The sequence below is a fragment of the Pleurodeles waltl genome, chromosome 2_1, assembly GCF_031143425.1.
Source record: "Pleurodeles waltl isolate 20211129_DDA chromosome 2_1, aPleWal1.hap1.20221129, whole genome shotgun sequence".
NCBI classification, from domain to species: Eukaryota; Metazoa; Chordata; class Amphibia; order Caudata; family Salamandridae; genus Pleurodeles; species Pleurodeles waltl.
This window is the reverse complement of record NC_090438.1, coordinates 180,947,058-180,961,454: the sequence shown is the minus strand read 5'-3', so window position 1 is coordinate 180,961,454 and position 14,397 is coordinate 180,947,058. Positions and strand designations below refer to the sequence as shown.

The 14,397-nt window shown below is 43.2% G+C and overlaps 1 protein-coding gene across 2 annotated transcripts in view; it reads right to left on the bottom strand.

Moving 5' to 3' along the window:
- The window catches only part of TMEM255A (transmembrane protein 255A), a 251,261-nt gene that overhangs the window by 29,237 nt on the left and 207,627 nt on the right, over positions 1–14,397 (bottom strand). Inside the window, exon 7 of one of the 2 annotated variants that reach the window (XM_069212129.1) lies at positions 796–955. In XM_069212129.1, coding sequence (XP_069068230.1) covers positions 796–955 — 160 coding nt within the window. Of the gene's footprint in view, positions 1–795; positions 959–14,397 lie in introns of both variants that reach the window. The other variant, XM_069212119.1, reaches the window with a different exon arrangement.

Sequence of the window (14,397 nt, the reverse complement as noted above, 5' to 3'; positions counted from 1 at the left end):
AGGAGAGCACCATTTTCACATAGAAATGGCACTTTCCTCTCCTCTCCCTAGCTCTGGTGCTGATTTCAGCTGCCATGCACCAACCACGGACACTCCTTAGCACCATGGTGCTAGGGTGTGTGTGTGAGAGTCTAGCATAGGTTTCATACAGGGAGGGTACACTTCCTGTACAAAATACTATGCCTAGACTAGTGGAAATTATTTTCATACTTTGCATGCGTGCTGTACAGTGCAGCACACATGCAAAGTCAAAACAGCATGCAAACATGAAAACAGTTCTCCGTTTAACGCCTGCTTTTCAGTGGCGTTAATTTTTGATGGTAAACCCTTTCCACTGATGTTTAAGAAAGAGGTTTAACATCAAAAAGGATGGGTGGTAGCATAGGTACACCCATGTACCACTCATGAAATGCCCCCTTGATGCAAAGTAATGCAGAACAGCGTTTCACACTACTTTGCGTTACTTTGCCACACAAACCAACGCAAATACCGATTTGCGTTGGTTTGTGAATCCCCAAAAAAGTTTAAGGCCAGTTGAGCGTTACAGAAGTAACGCTAACCCGATGCTAAACCTTTCAGAATCTGGGCCAAATTTTAGTAAGGTTTACCCGATTTACTTTTAAAATGAGTAATATATGCACAACGTTTCCACCATCATTAGAAATAATATAAATAGATGAACTTGGAAAAGATGACACATCACAATCAAACACAACTCCATTTAATTAAAGTCATTTACTGGTGTGCTGTATCAACTACACGCATTTAGTTTTAAGACTGACTAAAGCCCCATACCGCGTCTGTAAATCCTCCAAGAACAGCAGCTGTGATGATTCCTAGAAATAATCCCACAATATTTAGGATTGTTGCTGACCACAGCAAATGGTAAAGATGGATGACATCCTGGCAGTTATTCACATCAATATATTCATAATACTGGCTGGAACTTCCTGATCTGCTGGGTTAGAGGAAAGACAAAGGACAGAATTTACATACATAGAATCACACAATATATCAGATTACAACAGAGGCAGACAACCTTTCTTAGACTTCAAGACTTCAAAATACTTTGCTGAGGAAATAAAGCTTATTTAGGGGTTTTGTGAACAGATGAATTGGAAATTGAGGATGCTTAGGAAATTGCGTTAATCTGTATCATAATTGCTTAAATCTCAATCTCACTGTAATCCATCGATAGTGTTTGGGAGTAGCACATTCTCATGGGTGGTAGCGGAAAGAGTTGTTTGTAGTAAGGCCAAGGACACATGCACATGCCTTCCTTTTGCCCCATCTCTTCCAACACATGCTTCTCATACATCTCTCATCTTCTTTCTTAACCATCAGTTCTGTTCAATTGCCAACCACTAGGTAATACCATTTGGACAGAAATGTGAATATGGCATGTGGTCCATTATGAAATAAGGGAGTTTTACAGTTTGTACAATTTGTTAAATTGATAAGCCAAGGAAATATTTCAAAGTAGACATTGTGCCATGGGATGGCAGTAGGAAGCACCAAGGCTTCTGAGCAGTGGTGGCTGGTGACATTTGTAAGTGTGGGGCATACAAGTTTGATATGACTTTTATGTAGAGAGTGAAGTGAGCAAGCTTAATGGACAAATGTGGGGTCCAAGGTGAGTTCTCCTTCCAAGCAAAAATTGAAAAAAAGATTGACAAATGTTGCATTTGAAAGCAAATGAATTTAGTGAACAAGCAAGGTTTATAAAGCAGTAGGAACATATAGTATTGAAATACTAAACACATACAAAACTGCCCCATAGCTTACTGCATTAATACATTCAACAGTTGCTTTAATGTGCAAATTGTACAATGCAACAACTTCAGGCCCTTTAAAGTGTACTTGCCCAGTGTCTTGCACTGCATGCAGCATCAACTGTGGAATAAAATGCTCCATCCAGGCACCAGGAAGCACCCACAGCTGCTGGCTACAATCAATCATACAGAAATATGTGCGGACAGATCTTTAAGCGGGATGAAAAAAGTAGGAGCTCTCTAAAAGGGAACATGTAAAATAAATTTCTGGGATCCCATAGTGTGCCACCCGGCCTGTATTTTGGTTTCTCTCTGACATTGGAAATGTTTCAATTATAAAATTGTGAGACTGTGAATTAAATATTATTGAGGCCTATGGAAAGAGTATGGCCTTTAGTTATGTGTGTTTTATGTTAGATATGTATGGCCTTTTTCTCTTCACATCTCATTCATCGGCACATTTTCAACCTCCTCTCTTTCCTCTTCAGCGCCCTCTTTTTCCTCTCCCCTGAAGGCCCTCCCTCGCATCTCCCTCATTTTACCACCCCAAGCATACACTGCACTCATTCACATTTAAGCACTTTATTTCATTTTGCTTTTGCCTTCCGAATATTTGGATCTCTACATACCCCTTCACACACATTTACACTGAATTTAATTCTCATCTGGAATACATGACCACTGTTATGTGTGCTCTGCAGAGAGACCAATCCACTGTCAGGCACTTTGCTTTGCCTGCAGCTTCAGCACCAGCGCTCTCAATCAAAGCCCTTCAAACACCTGGCACGAGTCAAAGTATGCACTATGCATGAGTAATACAATGCACAGAAACACAGCATGATGAAACAGCTAAAGTTTGGGTAAAGCAGCACTAAGTAAAACGTAAAATAGGAGGAACTAAATGGCTGACACACATTTTAACATTCATTGTTCGCATATCAATCCATGTTTATGGCATTAACGTTAAGGGCATGAAGATAGGACCAGTTTCAATGCCATACAGCCAATAACAGCTTTTACAGAAAGCACATATTTCTTCCCCTGTACTTGACGTGGATATTTGGATCCATTTTGCAAGGGAGCAAGAACCCTGCTCGACTTTTGGAACAGTTTCACAGGAACAAATACAGCAATTCCACTTCTAAAGGAGCCAGCGGTGTGCAGCCACAGCCGGGAGTGTCACACGGGAGAGGTTAGCAGGTCAAAGGGTCTCAGTACAATACAATTAACACAAGATTAGCATTATAACAGTTACTGTTACCGAAGACAAGGCACTAAATCACATGTGCTTGCATCCACTCCTACTGTGTGACTAATGGGGAAAGGGTGGGATCTATGCCTGTTAATGACAGACGGCTGCCCTCACGCAAGGATGAAGACTCTGACGCCCAAAATCATGACAACAAAAGCATCACTAGCCTATAGTGGATACTGCCATAGACCACAATGGAAAAAAGGGCATTAGAGCAGTCAGCCCTGCGTCGTGGGTCACAGTGTAGAAATTTGATTTACTGCCTGGCTTCCGTCTCCTGCTTTAAAGCAATGCAGGGCAGGCAGCCTGGTACAGACAGCCCAACTTAAATGCATTGATTTGTTTAGAGATACAATCGTTACGAACTGTCATCAAAAAGCTACATGCAAACTGCATAAAATAGGTTAGGACGTTATGTTTTTTTCCCCTGTCTTTCATTATCTATTCCTAATGTTGCTAAAAAGGGTTTGTTTTGGTAGACCTACATTCGGATTAGTAAAACCAGCCATTACAAGCGCTTTAAAACAAATGAATTGTGTGTGTGAGAGGGGCTTTGGAGAGATGAGGGGCACCCGGGTGGTAGTGAGGGAATTTGAGTAGGTGGAGGAGGTGGGCATATGGGGGTGGAGTAGCATCAAAAATGATTGTTGCATTAGATACCACCAGCGCTAAAGCCAGCCCGGATTGTAGGCAATACTGAAAAACGCTTTAGTCTAATAAAAATCAATTAAAATGTTTCAAATACTTTTTGAAAGAAATTCCCAGAAATGGTCGCCAGTGACCACTTCCACAGCACAAATTGTGACAAGCTAAAAGCAGACCCATTTCAAACCACCAACATTCAGAAACAGCACATCTCCTTTTGCAAATTATTTCTCATTACTAATAACTCAAACATGTCGCCTGGCAAAAACTCTTTATCTGGTCGAAAGGATGAACGCTCCAAAGAAGCAGCAATTAGCCTATTTAACAATGTCCCAGTAGCAAGCTATGCCAGATACAAAAGCCTAGAACAGTTTGGTCTTTAATTTAACACCCAGAAAAGTGAAAGGTTTTGGTGACAAAACAATGCCCATCTGACCTACGCTGGCGCCCCCTACACACCCGGACAACTACATGCCTCCAGGGGGCCAACACACCACTACCACATAGTGCAGCAAAAACCACGCCCTAACTCACAGATCAAAGGCTTCTTTCCAACCACATCCACTAAGCCCCATCACCTTCTCTTGATAGTTAAGCAGGCACTAAAAAAAGAGGACTCATAATACCCATACCACCACAATATATTTATAGCCAACTTTTCCCTAACAACACATATTAGGTGTGACCTGTCAGAGAATGGTAGAGCATCCACTGGCTTGGTTCAGCCTCACCCGCCCTCTATTTGTTTATATCATTCACGGGAGAAACAAGGAGCAACCACACACCCAAACTACTAACTTCTAGGTACACCACACCACTCTCAGCCCTCACCCTTGTCATGAATCCTAATGCACAGATTATACGAGACTCGTTCTCTCACTGAAGAAGGAGGTGAGAATGGTTTGCTACCCAAAGAAAAAATCCCAAAGTACACCAACCTGCAGACCGTACCTACAATGTTCCACCTCTCAACAGTCTTTAGGTAGCCTGCATCCTGTTTGATCAATCACTAAGTAAAACAAGATTTAATTTTTAATTAAGATAACTGTATTAAAACTTTCCAAAATGTTAAAGTCACCCTTAATGGTGTTGTGAGTGTACAGAGAAGTGTAACCAGCTGTGCCCCCAATTGAAACCTCAAAGGTGCTTGCTCACTCCAAGGTCGTACCCACAGAAATATGTCATCTGTGTAAAAGGACGCACCAATCATTCATATGCTATTTCTTGATAATGCAACATATAATGCCAATGTCAGTTATTGTTTTAAAACTTTATTTTCATTGCAAGTAGTGCACAACAATACATTTTGTCTCCTGGTGGGTCCAACTTAATGTGATCAAAAGATAAACAGAAAACTGTGACTGGAAGGGGAAAGAGCTGACCCAAAGTCAAACCCAAGAGACACAGAGGACAGAGGTGAGGCTACAAGTTTCAACACAACATCCCGTGGCTGCACATGAGGTCTATTATAATAGGGCATTGTGCGATTGTGCTCAAGGCATTAAGACATAATGTGTGATCCTGACATTGTAAAAACAGCACCTACACCCACCAGCTTCATTGTAGCTCTGCTAGTGGCCCTTTTGAGTTAACAATAGTATAACAACATGATAACACAATAATTCTGTGCAGATGAAATTGTCTCAGGGAAATGCAGAATTGCCTGTTTTAAATGTGATTTGGTACGTATACTTCCTGCAGATGGTTTTGTCAGCCTATGTGTGTATCTCTGTGTGGCCCGAGAGTCTCTAAGAGGAAAGAAGCTAGTAATTGATTTTGGAGTCCCTGAAGCAAGTAGAAAGGGGGGTGTGGCTTCCATTCCCCTTAGACCTGGTTCTCATCATTGCCACTGAACTGTTGTTCTCCCTCATGAATACTTGTGGGACCCATGAACATTTGAGCCAGGGCGATACAAGGGCTCTTGTACCTGGTGTTCAGATTCCACTTTGTTTTCTGGATTTAGTCCCTCTTTTTAAGGCCATGAGGGAGCATCTGCATGAGCTAAACAGACCCCTTGTCAAATTCAGTTCCTGTGGTTCGCCACAGAAAATCCAGCCCAAGTGATTGTAGAGGCAGAAGGGGTGCAATCACATTTCTCCACGTCCTCCTATTTGCAACAGCTTAATTGCGGCCTCCAGCTCACTTTACCTGTATTTTAGTGTCTCATTTAAAATGCCTTAGTTGATACTTGTGCCTTTGTACTCGCAGTCTGTGGTTCTGAGTATCGTTCTTGTCCTATCCGCATTTTCCCAGACGCATCTCCTAAGGATTCTCTCTGTACCTCAACCAGTCCCTTCTTTGTTCCCATTGGGGATTCTAGGTGATCTGCCAGTTTCTAATGCTTCTTCTGGGGTTTTCTTGCCTGAGAGATAATGATCTGATGCTCCTTTCGTGCTCCACTCACACTGCCCAAAATATCTCACCGGGAATGTCTTTGTCTTGAAGAAATAAGTAGAAAACTCTGCCTGCGAGAGAGATAGGCGTTCATCCATAAATGCAGAATTCTATCTTTCATTGTGTTAGGGAAGGGATTGTTGGTGTGGGACTTGTAGGCTAAGAAGATGTGCGTCTGCCAGATGCTTAGCGATCTAATTATGTCCATTTGCCGTTTCTGACATGTAGTGGGTTTCCTTGGCATTATAGTGGCATTTCTGGCTTCTGTGTCCATCCCTGACTTAGCCCATTCTGTGCCGCGGACGTAACGGTTACCATTACGTCCTCGGCACGGAGCCCGGAGGGAGCGCTAGCGCTCCCTCTGTGGGGTTCCCCCCAAGGCATTGAACTGTTGGCCATTTCTGTCCCCCTTAGGGGCAGATGGGCCTATTTCTTTTAGGCCCATCTGCCCTAAGGGGGGCAGAAGCCACGTAGGCACCAGGGATGGTGTGTGTGTGTGGTTTGTTTTTTGTTTAGGGGTGGGCCCTTGGGGACACACTACTAAAGGTAATTTCTGCCCTCCTTGGGGCAGATAGGCCTATTTTTTAGTAGGCCCATCTGCCCCTATGGCAGAATCCACTTAGACACCAATTTCTAAATGCTTGATAGTGGGATGTTTGTCAACTGACGAAGTATTTGCATATGTGATAATTTTTTTCCTCCTTTTTGATCTAGTTCAAAGCTTTTGCTTTCCTTGCTGTAGCTCCTTGCGGTTTTGGCGGTGGTTGACCTGCGGTTTGCATAGTTGCATGTTTTAGGTAAGGAAAAACAATTTACTCCAAAGGACTATTGTTGCCATGCATGAATGACATGTTTGTAGGTGGTGTACTAAATGGAGGTCTGTGTGAAATTGTCCTTGGATTTGTGCACAATGATATTTGTGTTGTCTTATTTCTAATTTGCTTTTCTTTCTTTCTTTTTAGTGGGATATCATTGGTAATTGCTGTGTCTGTGCAGAGTAGTTGCTGGTGATTCAAGCTTTTTCAGGCAAGTGAGCGGTATAGTTTTTGAGTTTATAACTCTTACTAATAAAGCTACACTTTATTACTTATCTTACACAGTGCTGGTTGTTGGTGGTGCATTTGTCCAGTTAATTTTAGTAGGAAAGGTCATGGCTAGCCGCAGGATGACCGCTCAGCAGGTGGTTGGTATGCTCTTTGAGTCATTGTCTGATCATGATTATGAGACGGACTCTGCATCTGGGGCAGAGGAGGAAGGGAGGGATTCTGGCAGTGAAATTTCTGCTGGAGAGGAATCTTCTGATGAGGAAGCCACACTCAGTGCAGATGAAGGGCATGTTTCAGAGGAGGACACTGATGTGCCATTAGTGCAGCAACCTGGGGCTGAAAGTTTCCCGTTAGAAGACCTGAACTCTGGGTTGCCCCAAACATGGAGCAGCCAGAGTTGCCTGCCTTTATTGGTCTCCCGGGGTGTAGAGTCAATACTGAGAACTTTTTGCCTGTCAATTTCTTTGAGTTATTTGTGGATGATGTGTTTTTGGAAGAGATTGTTGAGCAGACTAATTTGTATGTGGAGCAGTATTTGAGGGACAACGCTGCTAGACTTAGGCTGCACTCTAGAGCTGCCCAGTGGATTCCCACAAATTTGGAGGAGATGAAAAGGTTTTTAGGTTTGACTCTTTTGATGGGGTTGATAAGGAAGCCGTCACTGGCTTCTTATTGGTCTACTAGTCCCTTGATGGCAACAGCTATATTTCCTGCAACAATGACTCGTAATCGGTATTTGCTTCTTCTTAGGATGCTGCATTTTATTGACAATGCATTAGCCTTGCCACGAGATCACCCTGATTCTGACGGTCTTTTTAAGATTAGGCCTGTCCTTGATCATTTTGTAGATCGTTTTTCAGAGGTCTATGTTCCAGGCAAAGAAATAGCTGTGGACGAGTCTTTGGTCCTCTTCAAGGGTCGTTTGGTTTTTAGGCAGTACATTCCTAGCAAGAGGGCATGATGTGGAATTAAATTGTATATGCTGTCTGAAAGTAGTACATGATATGTGTATAATAATTTCCATATCTACACTGGTAGGGATTCCAGTATTGACCCCCCTGGTTGTCCTCCCACTTTTGGAGTTACTGAGAAAATTGTGTGGGAACTTGGTAGACGACTGTTCAACAAAGGTCACCATTTGTATGTAGATAACTTTTACACTGGAGTGCAGTTGTTCAAGGAATTATTTAGAGTGGACACTGTTGCTTGTAGCACAATTTGTTGTAACCGGAAAGGCTATCCATGGGAGCTTGTCTGTAAATAACTTGAGAGGGTACAGTGCAGTGCCTTGCGGAATGATGAGCTGCTAGCTTTGAAGTTTTCAGACAGGAGGGATGTCTACATGCTAAGTACCATCCATGATGAGAGTACTTCCCCCGTGACTGTTTGGGGCCAGGTTGCTGAAGTGCGCAAACCTGTGTGCATTTTAGATTATAATAAGCACATGGGAGGTGTAGATAGAGTTGATCAGAGGTTGGAACCTTATACTGCTATTCGTAAGTCTTACGTTTGGTATAAGAAGTTAGCAATTCACCTCTTCCACTTAGCAACTTTTAATGCTTTTATTGTGTTTAAGGATAGGTCTCCAGAGTCAAAGATGAAATTTGTGAAATTTCAGGAGTCAGTGATAGAGAGCCTTATTGTGGTGGAACAGGCCAGAGTTCCTAGAGAAGCAGTGGTGGAGGATGTGGCTAGATTGAAAGATCGCCACTTTGCTGAGCACATTCCTCCCACACCCAAAAAAGACTTTCCAGCTAAGAAATGTAGAGTGTGTTTTCGAAGAGGTATCCGGAGGGAGACTCGAATGTACTGCCCAGATTGTCCTTCAAAGCCTGGGCTGTGTGTGGGTGGTTGTTTTAAGAATTACCACACCCAGAAAAATTACTGAGAACAACCATGAGTGTAAACTCATGTCTGTTTTGTATTTTCATGTGTTCAGTTTCATGGTTAGCATTTCTGTCATGTACTTAGAGCTTTTGTGTTTGTAGTTTTGTAATGATTTCTAATTAGTTAGGGGTTTCTTTGTTTAAAAAAAAAAAAAAGGGATGCCATTCTGTGTGGAGTGGGGCTTGGCTGAGGGTGTACCTAGTGTACATATTGACTTGCTATTGGCTACTGCAACACACTGCCAGCCAAACACCAGTCCACACACTGCCATCAGCTGGTGTGATTGTTGTATCAGGCATGTGGGCGTATGTAAGTGATGGGCCCTTGAGTGGCGCTGTCTGTCAATGTGAGTGTTGTAATGTGCTGGGCCCGTGGCTGGCGGTGTGAATGGTCTTGTGCGTGTCATGTATGAAAGGTGTGTGAATGGACTGTAAAGCGGTTGGTGCCTTGTCGCTGCTTTACAGCTCACAAGCTGTGAGTCATTGGTTCAGTTTTTTGCCTTTCAGTTATTAACAGTGCATTTCATTTATGTGAAATCTCTTGTTAATAAAATTTGATCCACTGAACCATCACCCACCCTCGTGCCAAATCCAACCAGTATGTGTGGTAAAAATGACAAAACCTGCTCCGCTGTAATCAGGCGTCGCAGCACACCTGTGACACGCTAGGTGCCTCGGGTGGGACCCCGATGATGAAGCATGCCACCACCTTGGTTGGTGGGTGAGGGGTCTTTTTCACATAACCTAAGTGCGTTTCTTTTCACAATTTTAGTGTTTGGCACATCACAGACGTATGTGGACACATCAAAATGATACATTACAAAACTACCTGTGTTTGGGGTGGAGGTGGCACCTATGTTTCTGGTCCTGGGTGCAGCCTTCATCTAGGGAAACCTACCAAACCCAGACATTTTTTTAAACTAGACATCCCAAGGAGTCCAGGGAGGTGTGGCTTGCGTGGATCCCCCAACATTTTCTTACCCAGACTCCTTTGCAAACCTCAAAATTTGCTTAAAAAAACATATTTTCCTGATTTTCATTTTTCCTACTCCCCAGCGTTCCCCTCAGTCTCCCAAGTAAAATGGCACCTCACTTGTGTGGGTCCCCTAAAGATGTATAAAAGAAGAATATGTCCTTATCAACTCGCTTTGCTATCCCTCTATCTCTACAAGTTTTGGGCCTTATTCTGTTGCAGGCACCTGGCCCACCCACACAAGTGAGGTATCATTTTTATTGGGAGACTTGGGGGAACGCTGGGTGCAAGGAAATGTGTGGCTCCTCTCAGATTCCAGAACTTTCTGTCACCAAAATGTGAGGAAAATGTGTTTTTTTAGCCAAATTTTGAGGTTTGCAAAGGATTCTGGGTAACAGAACCTAAAAAATGCACAGGTTTGGTAGGTTTCCCTAGGTGCCAGCTGAGCTAGAGGCCAAAATCTACAGGTAGGCACTTTGCAAAAAACACCTCTGTTTTCTGTGAAAAAATGGGATGTGTCCACGTTGTGTGTTGGGGCATTTCCTGTCGCGGGCGCTAGGCCTACCCACACAAGTGAGGTATCATTTTTATAGGGAGACATGGGGGAGCGCTGGGTTGAAGGAAATTTGTGGCTCCTCTCAGATTCCAGAACTTTCTGTCACTGAAATGTGAGGAAAATGTGTATTTTTAGCCACATTTTGAGGTTTGCAAAGGATTCTGGGTAACAGAACCTGGTCAGAGCCCCACAAGTCACCCCATCTTGGATTCCCCTAGGTCTCTAGTTTTCAAAAATGCACAGGTTTGGTAGGTTTCCCTAGGTGCCGGCTGAGCTAGAGGCCAAAATCTACACGTACGCACTTTGCAAAAAACACCTCTGTTTTCTGTGAAAAAATGTGATGTGTCCACGTTGTGTTTTGGGGCTTTTCCTGTTGCGCTCGCTAGGCCTACCCACACAAGTGAGGTACCATTTTTATCGGGAGACTTGGGGGAACATAGAATAGCAAAACAAGTGTTATTGCCCCTTGTCTTTCTCTAAATTTTTTCCCTCCAAATATAAGAGAGTGTGTAAAAAAGACGTCTATTTGAGAAATGCCCTGTAATTCACATGCTAGTATGAGCACCCCGGAATTCAGAGATGTGCAAATAACCACTGTTCCTCAACACCTTATCTTGTGCCCATTTTGGAAATACAAAGGTTTTCTTGATAGCTATTTTTTACTCTTTATATTTCAGCAAATGAATTGCTGTATACCCGGTATAGAATGAAAACTCACTGCAGGGTGCAGCTCATTTATTGGCTCTGGGTACCTAGAGTTCTTGATGAACCTACACGTCCTATATATCCCGGCAACCAGAAGAGTCCAGCAGACGTAATTGCTTTCAAAAATATGACATTGCAGGAAAAAGTTAAAGAGTAAAACGTAGAGGAAAATTGCAGTTTTTTTCACCTCAATTTCAATATGTTTTTTATTTCAGTTGTTATTTTGTGTAGGAAACCCTTGTAGGATCTACACAAATTACCCCTTGCTGAATTCAGAATGTTGTCTACTTTTCAGAAATGTTTCGGTTTCTGGGATCCAGCATTGGTTTTATGACCATTTCTGTCACTGACTGGAAGGAGGCTGAAAGCACAAAAAATCATAAAAATGGGGTATGTCCCAGTAAAATGCCAAAATTGGGTTGAAAAATTGGGTTTTCTGATTCAAGTCTGCCTGTTCCTCAAAGCTGGGAAGCTGGTGATTCCAGCACTGCAAACCCTTTGTTGATGCCATTTTCAGGGGGAAAAACACAAGCCTTCTTCTGCAGCCCCTTTTTCCAATTTTTTTGAAAAAATCGAACTTTTCACTGTATTTTGGCTAATTTCCTGGCCTCCTTCTGGGGAACCCACAAAGTCTGGGTACCACTAGATTCCTTAGGATGTTGGAAAAAAAGGATGCAAATTTGGCGTAGGTAGCTTATGTGAACAAAAAGTTATGAGGGTCTAAGTGCGAACTGCCCCAAATAACCAAAAAAAGGCTCGGCACAGGAGGGGAAAATGCCCAGCAGCGAAGGGGTTAAAGGGAGTTTGCTCCCTGGCACTTGTTGATCCCTTTCTGGCATCCAGTGGGGATGTTTAACCTATGATTGGGACCATTAGGCAATACATGCTAAGTATAAGAATATAAGGCTTTACATATGGCTATGAGGCTTCACATTGAGATGGGAGGTGTTGCATAGAGATTGGAGGCAGCATCGACCATGTCGGGCAGTAGTAAAGGGGTGAGTAGTGCGCCTTATAGATTCTCTGATTGATTGATCGATCACTTAGGGCCAGATGTACAAACCGTTTTGTATGGCGTAATCTGCGATTTTCGCAGTTTGCGCCATGCAAAACGGCCATCGCGATGCACATTCCCATTTTGCGATTCAATACCGACTCGCAAAATGGGAATGCGACTCGCAAATAGGAAGGGGTGTTTGCAACTCGCACTGTGATGCAGAATTGCTTTGTGACCGCAAAAGCGGTCGCAAAGCAATTCGCAGTTAGCACCCATGTGAAGTGGGTGCTAACTCATTTGCAAAAGGGAAATTCCCCTTTGTGAATGTCGCACAAAATATATTTTCAGAGCAGGCAGTGGTCCAATGGACCGCTGCCTACTCTGAAAAAACGAAACCAAATAGTTTCATTTTTTCTTTTGTAATGCAACTTGTTTTCCTTTAAGGAAAACGGGCTGCAATACAAAAAAAAACTGTTTTATTGAAAAAGCAGTCACAGACATGGAAGTTTGCTGTCTCCAGCAAGCCACCATCCCTGTGAGTGCAGGGAATCGCAAGGGGGTCGCAAATTGCGACCCACCTAATTAATATTAATGAGGTGGGTCTTTGCGACCCCCTTGCGATTCGCAGAAGGTGTCTGAGACACCATTCTGCACATACTTTTGCAACTCGAAAATTGCGAGTCGCACCGACTCGCAATTTCTGAGTCGCAAAAGCATTTCTTGCTAAATCTGGCCCTTAATCACGAACTTTGCGTTCTACACTGTGACGTCCATTAAGAAACAGAAGAAATTATATTTTCAGTTTGTTTAACCAGTGAGTAACCATTAGAAACAAAACTACAAGCGATAAACTTTTAAGTGACAGCAGCAGTGGCAAATGAATGGGCTTTGATGTGAGGTCTCATGTTAAAAATAGTAGCATATTTTTAACTAGAGAGCGAAGGGTTTAAACCCACTGCGCACTCATACATGCACACTGTCTCACAAACACACCTCCGAAGGAACTCGCATAAGTGCCTCAGTATTTATGTACCCCTTCCGGGTAGCTTTCCACCGGTAACACAGACAAATGTACTCCTGTTAAAGGTACATGTCTTACCACAGCTGGAATAGAGAACACTCTTATATTAGTGGGGTGTAGGCTAAGGTGTGTCTAAACAGGGAAAATGTTCTTCCTTTAGCACAAAGTTAGAAAGGCTTAGGAAATCATTTAGGGAATGTCAGGCGGCCCTCTAGCCTGCCAGGTCAGTGGGCGATGGCAGCCCTTCCAGGGAAACACCCCCTGTCATTCTTAGATACTTGGAAATCCTTGCCATGTCACTGGGGGCTGCTTTAGTGAAAGTGCTCCCAGTGGCGCAGGAGAAGGTGTTTCCCAAAACTAAACTGCTGTCTGGCTGTCACGCAATGTGATTTAAAAAATGGCGTCGATTTACATGCAGGTGTTTGTTCCCTGCCAGTGTTCGGATTTTGTAGTTGCTGTGTCTGAGGTGGCAGATAAGGGAAACGAAAATAAGATTTAGAGAACGGGAGCTCTTGGAAGGATACTGGTAAATAAGGTTTGGGGATGGGAGCGACATAATGAACCTGGAGAGCATAAGCCAGCAAATAGAAAGCCATAAAATGTGAATTAAAAAACAGCAAGCCAATGCTAATCAACGGCCGGCATGCATTCCCAAGTCAACTATCTGAAAGGCCCTAAGATGTCTTCAGCAAACCACACCTGTGCTGACTGCTAGGCTGCGACCGTAAAAGGCATTGGAATGCCCCCGTTAAACAATATGGTCTTCATACTCGCTAAAGTGAGCAGTCATGAGGCAGAAGGGCTGATGGCAGACGACGGCCCATGGCAGAGTGAGCAGAGGCTATCATGGGAAACTCAAGGGTTCCCCCGCCTCTGTGAGGCCAGGGAACTGCAAGTTTGGCGGAGAAGGAGAGTTGCTGATATACAGCAGTTTTTACAGCTCGCCAAACTCTAAATTACTCCTTAGATGTGTAAATGGATATAATTGTCAAATTTTGCAGCTGGTGGTATTTTGGTATGCATGCATTTTATGCATATGAGTACCTCTGGAAACTAAGAACTAGCAAACATTTCTATAAGTAATCATGGAATTCTTTATCAATCCCATAACAGCGGGACATCTGCCCACATGTAGGAGAAGCTTTGCAAG